At 36.0% G+C, this 21808-nt stretch overlaps 1 protein-coding gene across 8 annotated transcripts in view; it reads right to left on the bottom strand.

Moving 5' to 3' along the window:
• Window positions 1-21808, bottom strand: part of LOC306886526 (forkhead box protein N3-like) — a 107273-nt gene that overhangs the window by 36620 nt on the left and 48845 nt on the right. For all 8 annotated transcript variants that reach the window (XM_079443706.1, XM_079443707.1, XM_079443702.1 and 5 more), the window contains one exon: window positions 14099-14235. In XM_079443706.1, coding sequence (XP_079299832.1) covers window positions 14099-14235 — 137 coding nt within the window. The remainder of the gene's footprint in view (window positions 1-14098; window positions 14236-21808) is intronic.

Below are 21808 nucleotides of genomic sequence, written 5' to 3' on the forward strand. Positions count from 1 at the left end.
GCTTGCGTACGATTCCTCCTCCATCTCACTGTCTCACTCAGCGCTCACTGTGAGCTTCACAAATCTAATCAGGAGCAGTCTAATCTTCAATTTAGCCCTCTATCCACTTTCTGCCTCCCTGTAGATTCAGTATGTGCAGACACTGGCTCTGTCATCTCCCCCTTCTTAATCTTCTTAGAGTATATTAACTAATTGAGAATTAGAACAAACAGAGGTGGCACAGGGCTTTGAGCACATTTGTCTACATGGTGTATTTAAAAGCCCAATACTGCAGGTTGACAGGGTTGTTTTGGCTCTGGACCTCTTGCGTTGAAGGAGCGCTCTACGGTGCATGGTATCTCCGAGCGTCGAGAGGCCGTGTGCCAAAGCGAATACACACAGCACTGCCACTTCACATTTGCTAATCTCCGCAGGGCTGTCAGACTTCAGGTATCTGCCCTGACAATTGAGGATAATTTAGTGTGAGAAGTAATGGAACCTCTCTTTCTTTACGGATCCATTAATTACAGTGTTCCATCAGAATGTTTGATTTTTTTCCCTCTTTTTTCCTGTTGAGAGTGATTAAAACATATCTCGCACAGCTCAGACGCAGCTTGAGACGAACATCTTCATTAGCATACTAGTCGCCTAGCAACTGAAACATCTCTAACTTTCAACTTTGAGATTTTTTCACTAACCTTACACCTGAGTACAGCACGCAGTCATTACTAATCTAAGGATCCACCAGTTCTGATCCACTTATCCCCACAAATGAATAAAAAAACACAGCGTACCTTAAAACAAGCAAACTAAAACTAAATACAAATACATTTCCTTTTGCTCCTAATAACCACAATAAATGAGACTCAAATCAGAACAGTATAAAAATATTCACTCCACAAAAATCTGAAACTTGTACAGTATAACTTAAAGACCACTGTGAATTTAATTGCTGATTAAATATTTGCGTTGAAGACTTGCAAACTGAGTACTAAAGGCAGAAATTAATATTATCTATATATCTATATACACAAACACACACACATTATATTAGGGATGCACGATATTATCGGACTGATATCGAAATCGGCCGATAATCACTTTAAATGTAAATATCGGCATCGGCCTGACATGCAAAATTATGCCGATATGTCTTGCCGATAAGGGGAAGGGGTTAACTCGCATGTGCTCAGGGTGTGCTAGTGATTAGATCACGTCAGCAATGTGGCTCATTCTTGAAGCAAAGTTTTGTCTGAATGATGAATAGATTGACTGTTTTGGATCGCTGCATTTAATGTGTGAAGGCATGTACAGAATGACGCGTTCGGTGTGGGATAGAGTAAACAGTTATAGCACAAGCAGGGGCAGCAGTGACAGCCTCCCCCAGGTCCTAATGCCCGTTCGGTAAGTAGTTTTAATAGTAGGGGCGCAGTTGGCCTACTTCTAATTAAATTAAAAGTAAAATAGCCTACACAAATAACATTTAGACTGTGTTTCTGATTAAATAAAGCAGTAATTGATGTAATAAAATAAGTATGTTTTGATTTAATAGTCAGAGGCTATAGCTTACATGAAAAAAAAAATCACAAACATGACACTTGTAAATTAAATAATTTTATATATACTGATTTATTCATTAATGTGTAACGTTTTATTTTTTAAACAAATCATGAGCTCTAAAAGATTTTCAGAATTTTTACAACTCTTGTTTTAGACCATCTACAAATGTTAAATCTTAAAATAAAATATTAGGGTTAACACTGCATCTTTCCGGGGGAAAAAATGCAGCGATTGATATAGTTGATTTATATTTATTTTCAAAGCTTCAATGTACTGTTAAAAAACCTTTATTATTTTTTATTTAATTCTAATAAATAAGTTCTTGTTAAAAACTAACCAAAATTAATAATATTTTGCTTATAATTTCTGCACAGGAGAGACTTGGTGTTGTTTCCAAACAAAAGGAAATATATCGGTATCGGCATCGATATCGGCCAAAATGAGTTGAAAAATATCGGCATATCGAATATCGGCAGAATTCCAATATCGTGCATCCCTACATTATATATATATATATATATAACAATTATATTACATACATTTTATATAAAGATACAAAAAAAGATAATGTTTATAGTATTTTTAAAACAATTTTAATATTTAAAATATTTTATATATCTATATTTGATAATTGATTATTTCTATAATTGATTATTAATTAATATTGTATGCAAACTGCTCACTATTTATACTCATTATTACATAAAATATGTATTATATAAATATATAGTATATATTATTATAGAATACTTATTCTAAATCAAATTATTTTAAAAAAATCTGACATCTGACAAGATTTGATCATTGTGGCATAATCCATTTATATATATATACACACAGGGCTCTAGACTCATTCTTCCCTCTGGTCGCACCTTTGCGACTAACTTTCTCAGTTGGTCGCACGAGCACATAAATCATGTTTGATACAACATTTGATTAATCAAGGCATGCTGATGAACTTTTATCATAGATTATAGTTATATGGTAACGAAAGTGTTCAGCATTCAACCCGTTCTTTTTAATCAGTATTATTTGTGATTTAAATTTTGTGAACAGGAATTCCTTTTTTCGTGCACTTTTACTTTCACTTTCAAATTCGCGATTTTGGTGTCACGTTTTACAAGAAAAGATAACGGTCTGTTTTGCTTATATCTATACACCTTTCACTTTTTAAGACTAAAACAAAAGATGGATTCATTGTTATTCTTAATTAAAAAGCACAACTTCAAGAAAACAGTAGGCTGCAATGACAAACTGTCTTACATAATGTTTATTAGCAAAATGCATGGCATAGGACACATCAAATGCTGTCTTATATACCGACTAATAAATTACAGAATGTTTAGCAAACACTGAGGATCCAATAAATAATAATATTTTTCAAAAATTAAGGAAAGTCTCCATAGCGTAACGTGAGGTAAATAGCAAAGATAACAAGCTTCTCAAAACAAAAAGAAAAGTAAAACTAAACTGGCTGTCGCTGACAGGACTTGCATGTTTTTTTCTACAAGAATACCAACATGTTCACCTTCTGTGGTTTAAGAAGCGGTCGTTTACTTTAGTTTGAAAACCAAATCCTCCGTTGCGCTCAGTCCGCTGCGTGCACCTTCATGCTCGTGCTGACGCGGCGAGTATAAACCAGGTGCTGACGCAGCGAGTATACCAGTAAACCAGGCTCTACCCACGAAGCGCTCGCACTGAAAGCAGCTCTCTTCACGTGATCAGTGAAATCTGACTCCTACTACAATGTGCCGCGGCTCTGCAGCTCGCGCTGTATGAAGCAGCGCAGACCATGTCAAATTTTTTATTTATATATATATATATATATATATATATATATATATATATATATATATATATATATATATATATTTTAGCTAAATTAGATAAAAATTATACATCAAAATTGATATACATCAAAAAACTACATAAAAAAAAACTACATCAGAAATTTATAACAAATATTTATCCTAACTTTTAAGAAGAAAAAGTGTGCAGTACCAAAGTATTCTAATGAAATAAAAACACAGATGAAACAGATCTGAATTCACTTACAAACACACTAAGCTACAAATAAATAAGAGCAAACTCTTTTGTTGATATAAACAGTTAGGCGTAGGTATTCACAGGAAAAGAAAGACTGCTGGCTGAAGAACAGTAAGAAAGAGCAAGATCCCCGTGGTGTTGGGTTCACCGTGCCATCTCTCCCTCTTTCTGCTTCTCCTTGCATCTCTTTAGCAGTCAAGAGCAGTGCTTATTCTCCTAATGCACATATGCTTTGTATCGGGTTACAGCTACGGTATGTGTTGCCATGGACACAGCATGCCTCATGATAGACGACTCAGGTCCTTTTTTTAATCAGCTGTAAGAACCGAACCAAAAAAGCAGGAAAGCTTTTATGATATTACGTTATTTATATGTTATTATGTGCCCTCCACTCTCTGAACATAATAAAAAGAAATGAGATCTGCCGCTGCAATTATTTGGCCCATGGTTTCGCCAGTATAATTTAACACATTCAAAGGAGGGAACAATCAAACAGCTGCTGATGAAATTTGAGCCCATGAGGCCTGATGTGGCCTTGTATCAATAGCAGGTCTTGTTCTTGACTAAAGGAACTATTACTGTTGCTCACAGTCAACGTTAGTGATTTGAAAAAAGCTCCTATTCAACTTAAGTGCAAAACCGTTTGTGCTACAGGCAACGAATGATACTGCAAATCATACAGCTAGTTGCTTGGCAGACGATCATCTAAATTAAAGGAGGGAAAATCAGAGACTTAGGGTGTACTCTTTGGCCTTGGGACAATGAGAAACCACCTAGCAACCAGTAAGATCACCTTAGCAACGCCATGGCAAACACCCTACAGGTCTCAACCATAATTATTTTTTTCTACTTGCCCAATCAGGCCAGTAGTTCAGGTTTCTACTTCCTTTCCACCACATCACTGGCTCACAAAAAAATTATACATGTATTTAAAAAATTTATTTATATCAAATTTTTTATCTCTAATTAAAAGCATATATATAATCCTATAATTGTATATGTAATGTACATATATATAATTATTTTATTTAAAATAAATGTATATATATATATATATATATATATATATATATATATATATATATATATATATGAAATTATTTTAAATAAAATAAATGTACAATTTTATTTTGTTGATATTTTTAATTGTTATATTTAGGGATGCACCGAAATTAAAAATCTTGGCAGAAACCGAAAACCGACAAAGAGGAAACCAAGGCCGAAAACCGAAACACCGAAAGAAATTATGCCAATTATTAGTACCATTGCATTTATGGCTATGACTGTGTACTAACTTTACTAAAATCAAGGCATTGCAATTGCATAAATTAATATTAAAGTTTCAAAGAATAAATCAATTACAAATTATGCAAATATTTATTTAGCACATTACAACAATGCACAGTATAAAATCAAATTCAAACTAAAATGTTTAACTTGACCCCACTCATGTGCACTTTAAATAATAATGTACAGGCCTGCTGGCCTGCTGAAAGGTTGTAAAATTAAATGTTCTCTCATAATACAAAGTGCATTAAGGTCAAGTGCATTTTAAATGTTTCTCTGTAGGACTACTACAAGAAAGTGCATTCAGAACAAGTGCAACTGCTTAAAGATACAACAATATTTTCTCTGTAGGCCTTCAACATAATAGTGTATCAAAACAAAGATTGCCATAGCCCATATGTTAACTGTAGAACTTTAACAACAACAAATGCACCAAGAATTGCATATGTGCAAAGTGGATAATAAATATTTAAACACTAGACAAGCCCATTCTACTTCTTGAGGTAAAGTGGCAGGTTTTTCTTGATGAAGAGTAGCTTCTCTGCTTTATCACAGTGAAGTCTGTTCCTCTTCTCATCGAGAACCTGAGCTGCTGCACTGAGCAGTCTCTCGCTGGCAGTGCCAAGTACTTGCGTGCCATCTTTGCTAGGTCAGGAAAGCGGCCGTGATTATTTCTCCAGTAGGCAAGAGGGTTATCACTTCTGGGATGGGGACTTCAGACAGATAACCATCTAGCTGTTGAGCGGTTGAGCTTGTCATCTGCCTGACATTTGAGAAAGATTTGAGAGAGTGTATTTAAATAGGGCCTGTGCATAAATACAAATTTTTATCAAATTAAAAAAATATCTAGCAGAAATATGGCTACAATCTTATAGTCACATATATAGTAGCCTAAGAACAGAATAGCCTACCTATTATATGAGGCACTTTCTTGCAGGATTTCACTGAACATATCAGACAACGAGGGTGCATGCCCCTCATCTGGTGCAGAGAGACGAGTCTTTTTTTCTGTGCTCTGATCTCCTTCCGTCTCCGTCTCCATGCGGGTTCTCCGCATCCATATTCAGTGTAGCGACCGGAATGTTTGGATTTCAGGTGATAAATTAAACCCGACGTGGAGAAAGTCTTTGCAGATGCAACCCCTCTTGAAATTTCGGCATTACATGTTTTGCAAATCGCTGTCCGTGGTTCTTTCTCAGATATACTGAAATACTTCCACAACGCAGACATGTTGCTTCGGACAAGCACGTGCAGGTCACAGTTTCTGTTTGCGTCATCACAAAATTTTGGCTGTATTGTTTCGATGATAAAAGTCTTTTTTTTAATTTTCGTCGGCCGAATATTCGGCACACCCCTAGTTATATTTAATTTATTCTGTATTATATTTCAAAATTATTTTATGTATGTATTTATGTATATACAGGGGCGTCATGCACTCATTATTTTTGAGGGGGCACGAGTTGGGGGGGGGGAGCTGTCATGTGTTTTAATTTTTTTTCCCCTTTTTATTTGAAACATTCCCAAATGCATTAACTATATCATGAAATATCTTAATTCTCACCTTTACAGATTATGTTAATTGATCTAGTGGGCGATGGTTAAAGTAACCTAATAATGTAATATATTAACTATGCTTAAAAACCTGTCTGTTTACTTAAGAGATATGGGTGTCATCAGGGTTTCTACAGACATGAACAAGCTAAATTTAAGACTTTTTAATACCACCTTGTATGAAATTTAAAACCTAAACCTGCAATTGAAATACACATTATATTACAAACACATACGTAATATTTAATGTGTTTAACGTAAAAAGAAAACAATGTCATCGCTGTAATAAATGATATTTATTACTACGATATACAGTGAACTTTCCATATCAGCAGACAATATTCCATACAAAATATCCCCACAAAAGATCCTCACTGAGATTTTTGGTGGTGGAAACAATTTATACTGAAGCAATATTTTCAGTGTTCTATCAGCTTTTCCATACTTACATCTGCATATTGTTATTTACCTTTACAAAGGCCTATTTTTTTACAGACGCATAAATATTTTTATATATATATATATATATATATATATATATATATATATATATATATATATATATATATATATATACATATATTGTCTAAACAAAATAATGAATAAAACAAAATAATTTACAATTAAGAATAAAAAACAAAATTTATATTTTATATATGCATATAAAATATAAATTTATTATATATATTTTATATGCATAAAATGCACGTATATAATCAAAAATGTCAGACAAAGCAATGACCAAAACGAATTTTCCATCAACTAGATAAAAAAAAAAAAAGGGAAATGCTCGTACACTCTGGGCCAGCCTTATTGTTGAGCCGTGTCCTAGCATTGTGCCAGTAAGTTTTGCATGGGCAAGCCTCATTTTCTTCAAAACCTTTAAAAATCTATTTAAAACCTGTTGTATAACAGCACTTGAGGGGTGGAGGGGGAGGGGATACATCAGGGTACAGGGCCTGGGACAGAACAGAGCCGTTACCTCGGCCTGCATATGCATATCCCGGTTATCTAAGCGGAAACGACCCCGACCGGCTCCAGCGGAACCTCTTTGAACCTGCTCTGTGGGAACGTGGCTCGCTCCTTCAGCTGAAATGCTTTTTAATCAAATGTTAATGCCAGCTTTGAGAGCCAAAACCTGCATCTTCAGAGCTCTGGTGGTGCGGCTATGACCGTCAGAGCATTTTCAAAAATGTTAACATCAATGGGGAAGGGCGCTCTTTTGCCCTTGCTGTATGTTTGAATGTAAAACACACGTGCCACCGGCTGAAGTCTTGCTGGGTATATACCCCATCTATTTTTAATCTGCCGCGCTCTATCTGTTTGCTCTGTTAATGCAAACACTCACACCTTTCAAGGAACAGCCGCTTTCTCCATCTCCATCAGGAGCAGGCCTGGGTTATTCATTTTTAAACAAAGCTTACCTCCTTTCGCTTGATTCTATAATCTCATTTCAAATCCTATCGCCCATTACATTTTCCTTTTACCCCTACAATCGCAATCCTCTTTAACTAATCTAAAGTCTAATTGGTGCCAGCACGGGTTCTACCCTGTAGGTTACTTCTCGTCTTGAGGTTTTTAACTTTTGTTCATGTGAAATCTGAACTGCTCTCGCCCGGGCTCACGGCTCACAATGGAGGCTTTCTCAGGGCCAGAGGGTTGTGAATGCCACACACAATTAGTGGAAGGAATTTCGGAGCAGAATCTCGCAGACTTCCTAAACCCGGGCGAATTCCTAAACCTGAAAACATGCAGGTGTGGTAGAGCAAAGTCAGTGAAGAACCTTTAACATCCATAGAACCTTACCATTCCACAAAATGTTGTGTACAGTGAAAAGAAGGTTCTTAAAACATTTTTTAAATGTTCTTCACACTGATTCTTTTAAGCACAGACCACTGAGAGGTTGAGTTTTAAGAGTGTGGAACTTGTCAATTCTACAAAAGGTTCTTTATAGTGGAAAAAGGTTCTTTAGACTATTAAAATGTTCTTTATTCTTCACACTAATAAAAAAAAATGGCTCTTTTAAGAACTGCCCACTGAAAGGTTCTTCAGGGAACCCGAAAGGTTCTGGCATTGCATTGCTACAAAACCGCCCTTGGAGCCTTTATTTTTAAGTGTGTAGATGGTAAACTCAAAGAAAGCATATTTGTAATTTGAGATTCATCTGTACAAACAACTAAATCAGAGCTGGAGGGAAGTGGTTTTGGAGCACAGAAAAAAACAGCTTGTGGAACCAGACTAAATATTTTCCATGGACTTTTAACAGGAAAAAGGCAGGCAGTTGACAAACCTCCAAAAGAACAAAAATACCTCAAAGACAATAAATGTCCACAGACTCGCTTCCAATGACTGCTTACCGCCACCCAAAAAAGCCACAATCTTCCACAATAAGATGTTTGTGTATGCTAAATGAACTTAAGCACTAGACACTCAAAATACCTCAACCGCCCCCAAACCTTCTCTTTGCGAAGGATGTTCTTCTCATGCCTACGTTAATCAAAGAGACATGTGACATGTTCCATTGGAGGGTTCATCAGTCTGGGCTGCTGAAAAGCTAATATATCTCTGAACTTTATAGGCGGAGAAGATCCAAGGGTTTCTGCCAGATATGGAAGCCCCATCATTCACAGCACTGGCCCAGTAGAGAAAGCGTGGAAAAGTGGGCGATCTTGTCATTTAGTGTTACTGAGAAGACTTGAAAGCAGGAAAGGTGGGGGCTGAGGCACACAAATAAACCTAGAAGTCTGGGAGAGAAAGGAGCTAAACAAGACAATACCCGACTGGGGCTTTTCATCAGCTTGTACATTGAATTTGTTTTCTTAGTAATGCGTTTTTACCCACGGGCTGAAATGACAACTATTAAAAATGAGAACTATGTCACTCTCGATGCATTCAGCATTTTTTTCCTCCCCTCCTTCTTTTTCTGTCAGGGCTTCATTTAAAATTAATCTCCTAAAGTAACTGGACCTCCAGTTGTCATCTCTGATAATTCACGCATCCCCGAATTTTTATGAAGACGGACAAAAGCAGGTACAGAAAACCCTAAAATAGGCTCCAAGCCATCTGCGGTTGCTATGGAGAGTTGCGTGTTTCCAGGGCGCTAGTGTATTTCTCGAGCGCTAATGGCCTGTCCTTTTGCCAGGCAACAAATAGCCCTGTGATGCAACTGCACCTGTCTCGCCTATGTGTTACCATGGAGGCGTTCCTGTTGCTATGGCGACCATCACGCTAATAACCTCGCAAGGGCAAACGCTTGTTGGTGAACTCTGAGGCCCAGCTGTTCCTCCTGCACTCTCGTTCTTCTCATATCTCTCAAACTCTCTGAGCATGTTAAGGAATGTTCATCTACCTGAGCCCACACGCGGCCATTTAATATTGGTCAAGGTTTCTTGCACCAAAACCACAGGATTACCGTCCTCTCAGTGACCTTTACACAGTGTACACAACAACATGACAAACAATACAAACATGGAATCTCTTCCATATTAGACTGATTTTGATTGGTCATGACAGCAACAAAAGATGTTTTTGCTACTGTTCTGTAAGACTATTATGTTTGAATTTACATTGATTACTTTAGTCAAAATTACAGTACTTTGAGGGCATACAAGCAGTCCTCAATCACAAAATTATTTATAGAATTTAGCAAATTCGGAATGAAAGGAAGAGGAATTTAGTGTAATGTAATGCATTTTAGGAAAGTGTTTTTTTTTCATCCTATATCCACAAAAAGTTCATTTATTAAATATGATGAAATATATATTCACAAGGTCTAAAAACCTTCAAACTTTGAGGCTTTTTAAACTTTTCAGAACTTTCACACAAAACTTATAACCAGTTACTGTACACTACAGTTAAATTTTGGTGTCAGTAAGATTTATTATTTTATTTTTTGCTCTCCAAGGCAGCATTTACAGTATTTAAACAAAAATACAGTAAAAATAGTAATATTGTGAAATATTACTACAATTTTAAGTAACTGTTTTCAGTATTAATATCATTTAAAATGTAATTTATTCCTTTGATGGCAAAGCTGTATTTTCAGCAGTCATTACTCCAGTGTTGATCCTTCAGAAATCATTCTAATATGCTGATTTGATGCTCAAGAAACATTTCTAATTATTATCAGTGTTAAAAATGTTTCTAATTCTTTGTTAGAAAAATGTAGAAAAGAACAGCATTCATTTGGAATAGAAATCTTTTGTAATGATGTAAAATGTTATGTTAATGTATAATGTGTCCTTGCTGAATAAAAATATTCTTATTCTTTCTTCAAAAAAATACTTTTTTGCTGCCTCAATTTAAATGAAATTTGATTAAGGCGCACCTATTATGCCACTTTTTCCAATATGTAATATAAGTCTCAGGTGTCCAGAGAATGTGAAGTTTCAGCTCAAAATACCCCACAGATAATTTATTATATCATTTTGAAAATGCCTATTTTGAGTGGAAGCAGAAACAGTACGTTTTCGTGCATGTCTCTTTAAATGTAAATGAGCTGTTGTTCCCCGTTCCCTTTTCCAGAATAGGGCTGTGCCTTCACAAAATGTACTTCAGATACTCTGGTTTTGATTATGATGTCTATCGCGCTGAAATCATGCGTTTTAAACCATATTAACTTAAACTTCTGATGTCCGGTTTTCTGAGCGCACACCCCAAAGCATGCACACAGAAAGCGGCTGTCGCACGACACGTGAGTACTAATCTAAGTTCTCTTTCATGTCTTATTGCTCTTAAAATGTCAAGTTTGTTAAAAACACACATAAGCTTGTTCTGAGACACTGCTTATGATTTATGGGGATTATTATTATTTTTTATCATTATATGGTGGTTGTGTACAAGGGTGGATGTTTATGTTCAAAAAACATGTATAAGTGAATTTTGCATAATAGGTGCCCCTTAAAATTAGATCTTAAAATTAAGCTTTGGGGTTTGAACCTCGTGTATCTACAAAATGGATCAAACTATTCTATTTCGAAAAAGATGCCCTAAAAAATGAAATCACCTCCTCCCTCCACAGTGAATAAGGACACATACCTATCCACAGGGATTGATGATGACATCACCAGAACAGACTATGCATTCATCCCATCTGTCTACCTGACCAACAACCTGAAAAAGAGCTGAAGCCCTCAGCTTACCACTCTCAGGATCTAATAATCTCCACGCTATTGCTGTGAGTACAAAAACAGCAAAGATGAAAGAATGGTGTGTTAAAAACAAATTGAGCAGGAAAGAGGAGTGTGTCAGTCTATGACTCAGCTGATTCGTGTGAACCTTAGGAATGCTATAAAAAGCTTCATTCTGCTTTCTGAGAGCCGCAGTGGCCAGATGAACACTTTATTACACACTGCTACATGCAGATTCACCATCTGGCCTGAGAGAGAAAGGATGCCGAGTCTGTGTGTGCCCAACAGTACTGTGCTATCTTTGCTACCTTATTCACACACACACACACACACACACCTTACACAAGGGCCATCAGAACAATCTGAAATATGAGGGCGGAACATAGTATAAACAACTTATAAATATTAATTAGATAAGGTAGAGTTCGTTCAATAAGAGTAACGGATTTGCTCAAAAAGCAATTAGCTGAAAGAAGTATCTCTTGTGTTCGTTTTTACACTCCCAATTTCCACCAAGTAAACACAGCATTAGATTTCTTAGATTTTTTAGGCTGCAAGGTTCTTTGGAGATTAAAAAAGTTCTTAAGGTTCCATTATAAAGTTCAGATCTGTGAATCGGTATCATCTGTTAAAACAGAACAAGTTAAACTCTCCTGAGACCTTTAGAGCAGCACGTGGAAAAATCGAGATTTATAACTTCTTTGTGGACCTTAAAAATTGGAAAGTTTATTTTTAAGAGTGTGTCTTTGAAAATAGTATTGTGAGGTTGTTATAGGCTGTTGTTTTGAAGAGGTGTAGGCTAGAGGGACCGTCCTCTGTGATCTCCTCTTCCCACAGGGCCTCCGCGTCTTTGAACACCTGGTGCTTATAACCAACCCAGCGCTGTTCCCACACAACATTATCAGCGGAATACAACTGACTGCAACACTCAATACAGAAGGGCAATTCTCTAAGAATGAACTGCGCCCACTGACAGCGTCATTTATTTGCACATGCTGTCTGCGCTGTTTTAGCGTGTGAATTATGCAAATCAGGTAACGGCACTAACACAGCCAAAAAATGACTGTGGAATGCAATTTGCACTATTCCACTATTCCATAAGTTTTAAGACTGCTCTGAGCCCTAAGGTCTTTAAAATGCTAAAAAATGTCTTGATATACCCATACACAATTTTTTTTTTTGCCCACAATATATTTTAAATATTTACTCAATCAAGGTGTGTTTGTATATTGTTTAAACCCTTAAATGCCACAATATATTAGATTAAACTTGTACTTAAAGGAGCACATATACCTTTCCAATATATAAAATATATTTTGGGTAAATACCATTTTTTTTTATGTACTTTGGACAATGCAAAAATATTTTGACTGAAAATGGCCCAAAATTTTACAATACTATTACTAAAACTTACTGAAAATATATGTTGCCATTTCGAAGTACATTAAAAATATATCTGATAAAAAAAATGGAGAAGGACAATGTAACCGCATATACCCTTACAGCAAAAAAAATTTAAAATAAATACATAAATCACACACACACACACACACACATATATATATATTTTTTCTTATATATATATATATATATATATATATATATATATAAGGGTGTAGATATATGTTTTCATTGATAACAGCTCACTCAAAGTTAACTTCTAGCCAAATACTTCTAATTTGTGCAATCTATAATAATCCAAACAATATAAAGCATTTACCTGACACCTGAGGGTGGTTATTCAATAAGACTGATTTAGCAGGTGCAAAGGTTTAGAAAAATCTTTCAGATATAATAAGAAACCTTAGAATAGAATAACACCAATTATCATTCCTCTCAAAAAGCCTCTCATCAGGTAAGTGATGATTTTCACTCAGTATTCTGTGCAGTTTGGCCAACAGTGCAATTTCACCTCCTGTACACATGCATTGTAGGAGAAAAAAGTAATGTTTTTTTTATGTTCTTATTCAGCATTTGTTTGTCGAGCTGTGAGATTTCTGCCTTGATGAGGCAGCATTGTGCTGCTGAAGGGAGAAATGCAGGCCGTTGTCACAAAACCCATCCAAAAACATCTGAGCGCGGCTCCCTTCTCCACCTCATTCCTTAATCATCTTGCCATGCTTAAGCAACACCTGAAACCCAGCCGATCTCTCTTACTAGAGCTGTCCGCTTTAATTCAATCTCTTTAAAAGCATCCATCTCCATTTTCCCTTTCTAGCCTCTAAGCTGGCCGCCCATTTGTTCCATATCCTTTGTTAAGGATGATATGCCAGTTTGAGTTTTACAGTAAAGCAATTATTTTGTCTTGTACAGTCGAGTGGCTGGGAGCACGCAAACCTGTTAGCCGGATCAAAATGAAATGGAGTGGCGAGGGAGCCGCTCGGAACCCAACGCCGGGTCTCGCTCTGACAGCTCCGCTCAGCTGGCTGCCGCCCGTGGGTTCCGCTGCTAACCGATACCAACAGGGACAAGCGCGCAACACAGAGGGGGAGAGAGACATTTGGCGAGGTTTAAGGATCGATGTGTCCAGTGGGCCACTTGCCTACCTTTGATATGCCTGAGGAGAGGTGGGAGGCGTGGTGAACACCTGGGAATACGGATGATAAGGCGTCTTCTTCAGTGCCTGGATGAGATTCTGTCTGTATTCTGGGTCTATGCACCACAGGGAGCCCTTTCCAATACTCTGTGGAGGAGGAAGAGGAGTATATAGTCAGAACAGAAAAAGAAAATCATCTAAATGTCTCAAGAGACATCAGTAAAGACCAGGGCGGCTAGCAGGACCAGTCAAATATGTACAGCTGTCACTGTCTTGTGGCAAAAACTGGTGTTTGTGTACTCCATTTACCTTTAGGCTCAGATAAATTGCCTGTTATTCAATGTATGGATCGTATCTATGATCATCAGTTATTGAGCTATACATCCCTTTGTTATGTTAATTTCCTTCACATCCCAAAAATCTGATCATCAAGAAGGAATGAAATCGTGAATATTCAATGATGGATAGCTGAGCATACAAATACTTTTTCTACCTCTTGAAAATGGGCCATCTTGAGATGTTTATCTAAAATGAAATTTTGTTTATTTAAAATGATGGACAGAAATGTGAATACTGTAAACTTCACATAAAATATAATTTATATTAATATTTTATAAAACATGAAATATATAAACTAGCAAACACATTTACACCCAAAATGAAGGAGTGTTCACATTTCCTATCACTTTGTAGCTACAAATCATTTTAAATACAAATACACATCTTACTTGGCAAAATAAGGCAAATATGTTAATTTAGTGGATTTCTGAGTTAATGGTTTGCTCTGGCTACAAGATAAGGCTGAGTTTGTTTGGTCCAGTACAAGGGAAGAAATGAGAACCTGACCACCTGCATTACCTTGACCTCCACATTCTCCAGTTCATTAAAGTGAAACGGGCAGAAAAAAAATGCATCAAAAACCCAAGAAGTGCAAACTACAGCTAGCACATATGCTACAGGCCACTTAGACAAACTCAGCATTTTAAAAAACAGCACGGCGAGCGAACGCTCCTAGTATATAAATTAGCTCTCCTGACAGATCCTGCTGAAAACGAGGAAAGAGCAAAATGTCACTTTGAAAGTGATATCAGGGGAAAATTACTTGGGCTCATTAGTATAGACTACAATCAGTGTCATGTTACTAAGCCCCATTTTTCAGCTCAAGTTATCCTTGTACTCTCAGAGATTTACACAATCAGCAAACTACCGCGACAGAACAAAGTGTAGACTATCACAGTGCTTTTGTAAAGTCAAAGTCATTCCCTTTCACTCAGACACTTCAAAGCGATGGACAGTATGTGCCGTTTTGTTAGACAGACTGGGTGTTCTCAATGAATCAATAGTCATGACCTTCAGATAACTGACAGTGTGTCATACTGTGTGCCCTGAGGTAACACACACACACACACTGGTCTGGGCTGTGTGTCACGTATTCAAACTTCGCTAAACTAACAAACCGGACATTGCTTTTGCAGAAGGTTTCGCTTTCATTAACACCCCTGAAATCAGTCGTCTCTACTGACCGCTGTTAATCACTTCGAGTTAATTGAGCGTTTTTTGAAGGGGCCAAAATATCTTTAACAGAAAGCTGCCATGAGATTTTTTCAGCTTGAATACTAGATTCCCCCGAAAAGGGCTAAGAAACGATAACACACTCTATTGATTGCAGCAAACCCCAGAGCGAGCGCTCGGCTCTTTACCCACAGTATTTGGCTTCAGTGGAAAGATTTGTACCAGAGCAAGTCAAACAATTCAAACCCTTGGAGTGTTTTAGCAAACAAAATAAACAGAACATTTATTGGACTCACAATTCATTTGCACTCATGTCTCGATGATTTACAGCTTGACCAGTAAAATCTGAGGTACAACAGCAACGATGAAAAATCTAGTGGTTAAATAAAGAAAGAATAAATTGTTGTAATAATAATATTAATATCAATAGTAACAAAAACTACTGCAAACACTACTCTTACAATAATTACTAATTATAATTTATTTTTTCTATTTATAATTTAGATTATATAGAATTATTCCAGTAAATAATTGAATAGTAGGCCTGTGGAGTGTTGTATTGTGCCATGTAATATTTTTCCGGAGGGAAAGGTCTGTCCTAGCAAAAAATACAATTTTCTTCTGAAAGCAGCGAATGCATTTATTCTTAGCACAAACTGGCATTCTCCACTTAATTAAGCTGTCAACTTTCCATCAGCGTGTTTTAAAACCATACCTGGACCAACCACAAAGATGAATTGCACCATGAAATTCAATCCTTAAATAGTCTGTCCGGTAGATGCTCTGATGGAAAAGAAAAATTGAGGAGTTGAAAGAAATTAACAGGATGGAAGCAATGGGGGAAAAAAAACGAAGGAAGGCAAAAATATAGTGACTAGTAAAGAAAAAAGAAAAATTAATAAATATATATTATTATAGGGACACAGAAGAATTTAAACCGCAAAAAAACTAATCATTATTAATGATAATTTTAGTATTATTAATGATATTCATATTATTATTACTGTAGGGTCTTAGAAAAATGAAACCCACAAAAAAAAATAGTGTGCTACATTTTTCCCCTTCAAATATTACCTATATTTAGCTAAAATATCTGAAAAAAGTGGGTGTACTGGTCTTTTTGTCTCTTGGGAACAGGTAAAAGTGTGAGATTAAACAAAGACGATCAATTCTAATTACCATAGCATCATAAATCGCAGGGCAAAAAATCTACTACTGTTGAACTGACTAAAGTCAGTTTCTCTTGAGAATATGACATTCTGACAGCTTTAAGAAAGTGAAATAAAAAAACACCTATTGATGAGTATTGACGTTTTAAAGTTATACGCAGTGACTACGTTCTCAACTGATGTATTTGAGTACTATCTGTACATTCAGACACAATAAAGCTTCCAACAGGGCCACATCCGTCTTTAAAGGGTGTGATATGTGATCCTGAGAGCATCAGATTATTCATATATGCTCCGTGGAGAAGAGGCTGCACTGGTCTATCTTTCCAAATGTTCCGTAATCAGGAGAAATCAATAGGTTTCAGAGCACTTTGCCTCAGATTTATCTCCATCTCCTGACAGCTGCTGTGTCCGTCTGAAGGCCAGCTCAATGGCACCAGCCAATAGAGACTCCAATCAGAGAGAGGGGGTGAAAAAGGGAAAGGAGAGCCAAGGAAAAGGGGGGAAAGCACTTGGATTACACTGGTCTCCTAGGCAACAGGCAATGGTGGAGTATATAAAGACTGTTTGATAGTCTTAGCAGAGAGATCTTTCATTCTCTCCAAGAAGCACGGGTCTCTGAAGATGCTATATTCCATTATAAGCAGTAAAGTTAATCCTATCAGTTCCTGAGCAAAATGAAAGACCTGCTATTATGAAGCACCCCCCTTCCCTCAACCGACTGTCCAGAGTCCCCCCTTTTATGCTCACAACTTTAAACATGTGAAAGAACGAACTGTGGGGAAATATTTAACCCAAAAAGCCAAGTTTTGGATCCATTTTCATGAGACAACAGCCCATTATACTATCACTCTGCAGAACTACAAAAACACCGGTTTCTTTCTTTTTTTTATTATGACTGTTTATATTTAGGTGTGAGATTTTAAAAATGGTTTTATTAAGATTTAAAATGAGCTTTTATTTGGGTATTTAATAATCTATAATTTTACTAATTTTGTTATGCGCTTTTTTTAACTATTTGTTTTTCATTTATTTTTATTTTTGGACTTAGTTTTAGTACTGTTTTATTTATTTTTTATTTTTTTACTTGTAGTAAATTTAGTGCTTTAACTTAAAAAAAAAAAACTAATATTCTAATTAATATTTAATCTAAAATTTATTGGATGTGTACCTTTTCCGTAATCAACTGCTCAGATTACTCTTAATCTTTAAAAAATTATCATTTAATAATGATGTTAAATCTAATCTTTAGAAAATCTGAAATTAATATCCATTTTCATACTGTACATTATAACATTTTGATGCCCAAGTTAACTTTTTAATTTATTTACACAAAAGAGTGTATAATTTACATTGGCAGTCACTGGCCAAACCATGAAATGTTTTTATCTATTGGACCAAACAGGTGAAGAAGAAAAAAATACATTTAAGGAGGGACCTGAGCCATTTCTAGGGATTTTGCATTGGCACCATTCACATTTATTTTAGAAAATCAAGTTAATTGCTATTCTTAGTAAAAATACAACAAGGAGATTCTGTTTGACAAAAACACTATTTCTGAAGAAAACCAATTCGCTTCAGCAGCACAGTGTACTGACTTCCTAAAGCGAGTGTGTTAATGCTCTGTTGGTAAGGTGATCTATATAAATGCAGACATCGACTGTTCTGAAACATGGATAAATCAAGGTGTCCAAAAGGACATCATTGCTTTGGTCTCCAAATCCCAGCAGTCATCAGCTGCTAATGGCTGCGGCCCCAGAGTAGTCATCCTTCTGAGGCTCTGCGGCTTAAATCACACGAAGGAGCAGAGAAGCGATAAGCTCGCTCTGTGATTGGTGGAGACACGATGACCTCCGTTCATATTGGCTGAATTCTGCACACAATGCCATTTTTAAATCAGGTCTATATTGTGGAGTTCTGCTGCAGAGCATTAAGAGACCGATGACTCTACTCACCTTCAGAGGCTCTCAGTGCATTAGGAAGGGCATGAAAGGTCATTCATAATGAAGGCATTTGGGGAGGGGGAAGCTTGGCTGTTGTTGGTTCTATTCACTGAGACGAGTCCAACACATCACCCCCATCCAACTCTCACTCTCTCCTTTCAGTCTTTCTAAGACTTTCTGAAGCCTGAGTAGAGCATGAACATCCACCATTGAAGTGTCTTCATGAAGAACATCAGAAGAACACATCACACCTCCAACAATCAACACGAACGTCTTTCCTCACCCATTACAAACAATTTAAACAATGCTATGAAAAAGATGATCCCAACTCTGAATTCTGATTGGATGTCGCAGTCAAATCCAAACTATTGTAAAATAGCTGATATATATTGTTTTACAATGGCTTGGTTGTAACAGTGTCAATGTATAATGTATCAAAGTTGATATAATGCAAAGCAAACATAAACAGCCAACCATACATCTAATGGACTATATTATTTGGCAGAAAAATAAATGATTTAACTAATAATAATAATACATACATATTATTATTATTAAGTAATACAAAATGACAATAAATGCACATGACAATACTCTATTCTCTAGAAATAGTAAGGATGAAATTTCCCTTTAAGTAAAACTCAAAATTAAATATTACAAAATTAAAACAATATACATCTTCAAATTATTATTAGTAGTAGTGGTATTAATGTTACTATTATATTCCCATTATTTATATAAATCATAATTATTATTAAATAATACAATATTACAACATATACAATAGAATATTCTAGTCTCTAGAAATGATCAGAATATGATTTTGGCCATAAACCATAAATTAAAAAAGACTTTTTATAAAGCTATAAAAATGTTGTTACAGATTATTAAATTATTCTAAATGAAAAAAAATAAATACAATTAAACTATTCTAATTTAAAAACTTCTAAATAATTTTTTTACAATAAATAAAATTCTTTATCTTTTCTTTCTTTCTCTCTCTATGTATGCTTTATATTTTTTTCTAAATAACTATACTTTCAATATTTCTTACTTTCATCTCTATTCTAGTCTGCACTCCTAAAAATGTTTGCAAACTCTTGCGTTTTTCCTCTACATCCTTGCAACAGAAAATAAATGGATTTTCAGCATAAGTTTTCTGTAAATGCCCTTTAGTGATGTAGGATTTTTAGACAGCGCTGCCAAATAAAAAAAAAGTCCACCAAAAGAAGCTAAACTGAGCAACGCCACTGACACAACCACGATAAATAATTTAGTTTAACACCAAAACAGGTCCCAATAATGAGGCTCACATAAAAAACTTGGGTTTGCTAATGACCTGTGTAATCCTAATTAAAGAGGATTCCTTTGCAGAGCCTGAAGCCATCCAGAGTAAAGCAGATACAAAAGTAAAAGCTGATGACATGATAAATTGAGTCAAGTTCTGTTCCCACAGCGCAGTCTGTGCCAGAACAGTACCCAGGACAGAGTGTGTGTGGGTGTGTGTGTATATGAAAGCGTGCGTGTGCATTTATAACATCTTCTGAGTGTATATGCTGTACATGATTACCAGTGACGAAGGGTGGCCAGATCAAGCCCGCTGAGATGTAGTCCCACAAATTTCGCACATTCTTGAGCAAACCGTCTCTCTTGGCGTTCACGCACCATGTTTATTCTGACACAGTCAGCGCACGCCGAGATCATACGCAAGCAATATGGTGTCCCCCACGGGTGCAGCATACGGCCACGAGGCGTGAGGAGACCAAGCCTTGGAATCAAATCAGTTACTCAACCTTGTGCAGGAAGTGAACAGACTCACACATGCCATCACATTTTAAACAAAGTGACCTTTTATGTGACTGCAGTTAATATAGCAGTGTAGTCTATTTCGACCTATTGCCTGTTAACTACAGCGAAAGGTTCCTGTCACAGAAACTGAATAATATGCCTCTATAACACTGAATCAGAATGCAAATGAGATTAATAAGTGGGTGGAGCCATGAATCAAAAATCTTAAAAATGGCATAAAATTTGAAATAATATATTAAAATGTATTCAAATATTGCAAAATGTTATATATTATATAAATATATTTTATATAAAAATATGTTTAATATCCATATAACAAATATTTTTTGAAGAATAAATTAAAATAAAATTAAAATCTCTGGGTGGAGTCATGAAGGATTAAATCATTACCATTGAAAGAGCAGCATACTAAAAAAATAATAGTTCAAATTATTGTGTAAAATGTAAAATATAACATTTATTAAAAATAATGTATATATTTATTAAAATATACAATTGTACAAAACAAAAGAAAATAATATAAAATTATAAACATACGTGTGTGTGTGCAGTTGCTAGATCGTTGCTAAGTGATTGCTAGGTTCACGCCCCACACAATGTTGTAATATTTAAGCAATTTGTGATGTAATTAGTGGCCCTTAAGTGCAAATGGTAAAGGACGAGCTATGCACCAAAATTGAATTTGCTTGTTCAAATACCCATAACCTTAAGCATGAGCATCAGACATGGGGGGGAAAAAGCAGTGAAACCCCTAAAACTGTTATTAATTGTGGAGGGAGACAAGCAGACAGCCAGATATCTTGAGGACTGAACTGCTGAGGTTCTCTTGTGTATCAGGCACCTGAAGCTCTACCAAGAGGCTCTTTAAGCGCAGACAATTGACAAAAGACGCTGATTTCCATAATCAGATGGTAAAGATTTCTACCACACAGATTATCTCATTTAACAACACTTCTCACCCTGACAGACTTGTATTCAACACAGATTCAGACACACTGCTCTGTCGGTGAAAAGACCTAATGATGAAGCACTTATGGGGCTATATCTGTAACAGACAAGTCAAACAATCTCTAAAATTGCTCAATTCTACAGCTCAAATGACAGCATTAGCTGCAATTATCCTTTCATCTGTTCAGTGTTAGTCTTGTTAAAAGCAGTAGTCCCAACACGGATCCTAAGTGCTAGCACAATTCTGTTAGGTTGTGTTTTTGACCACAAAATTAAATTTCTGTCATTGTTTACTCGCACTCAAGTTGTTCTGCTTGACTTTCAATCTGTCGTGGAACA

The sequence above is a fragment of the Barbus barbus genome (assembly GCF_936440315.1).
Source record: "Barbus barbus genome assembly, chromosome: 20".
Lineage (NCBI taxonomy): Eukaryota > Metazoa > Chordata > Actinopteri > Cypriniformes > Cyprinidae > Barbus > Barbus barbus.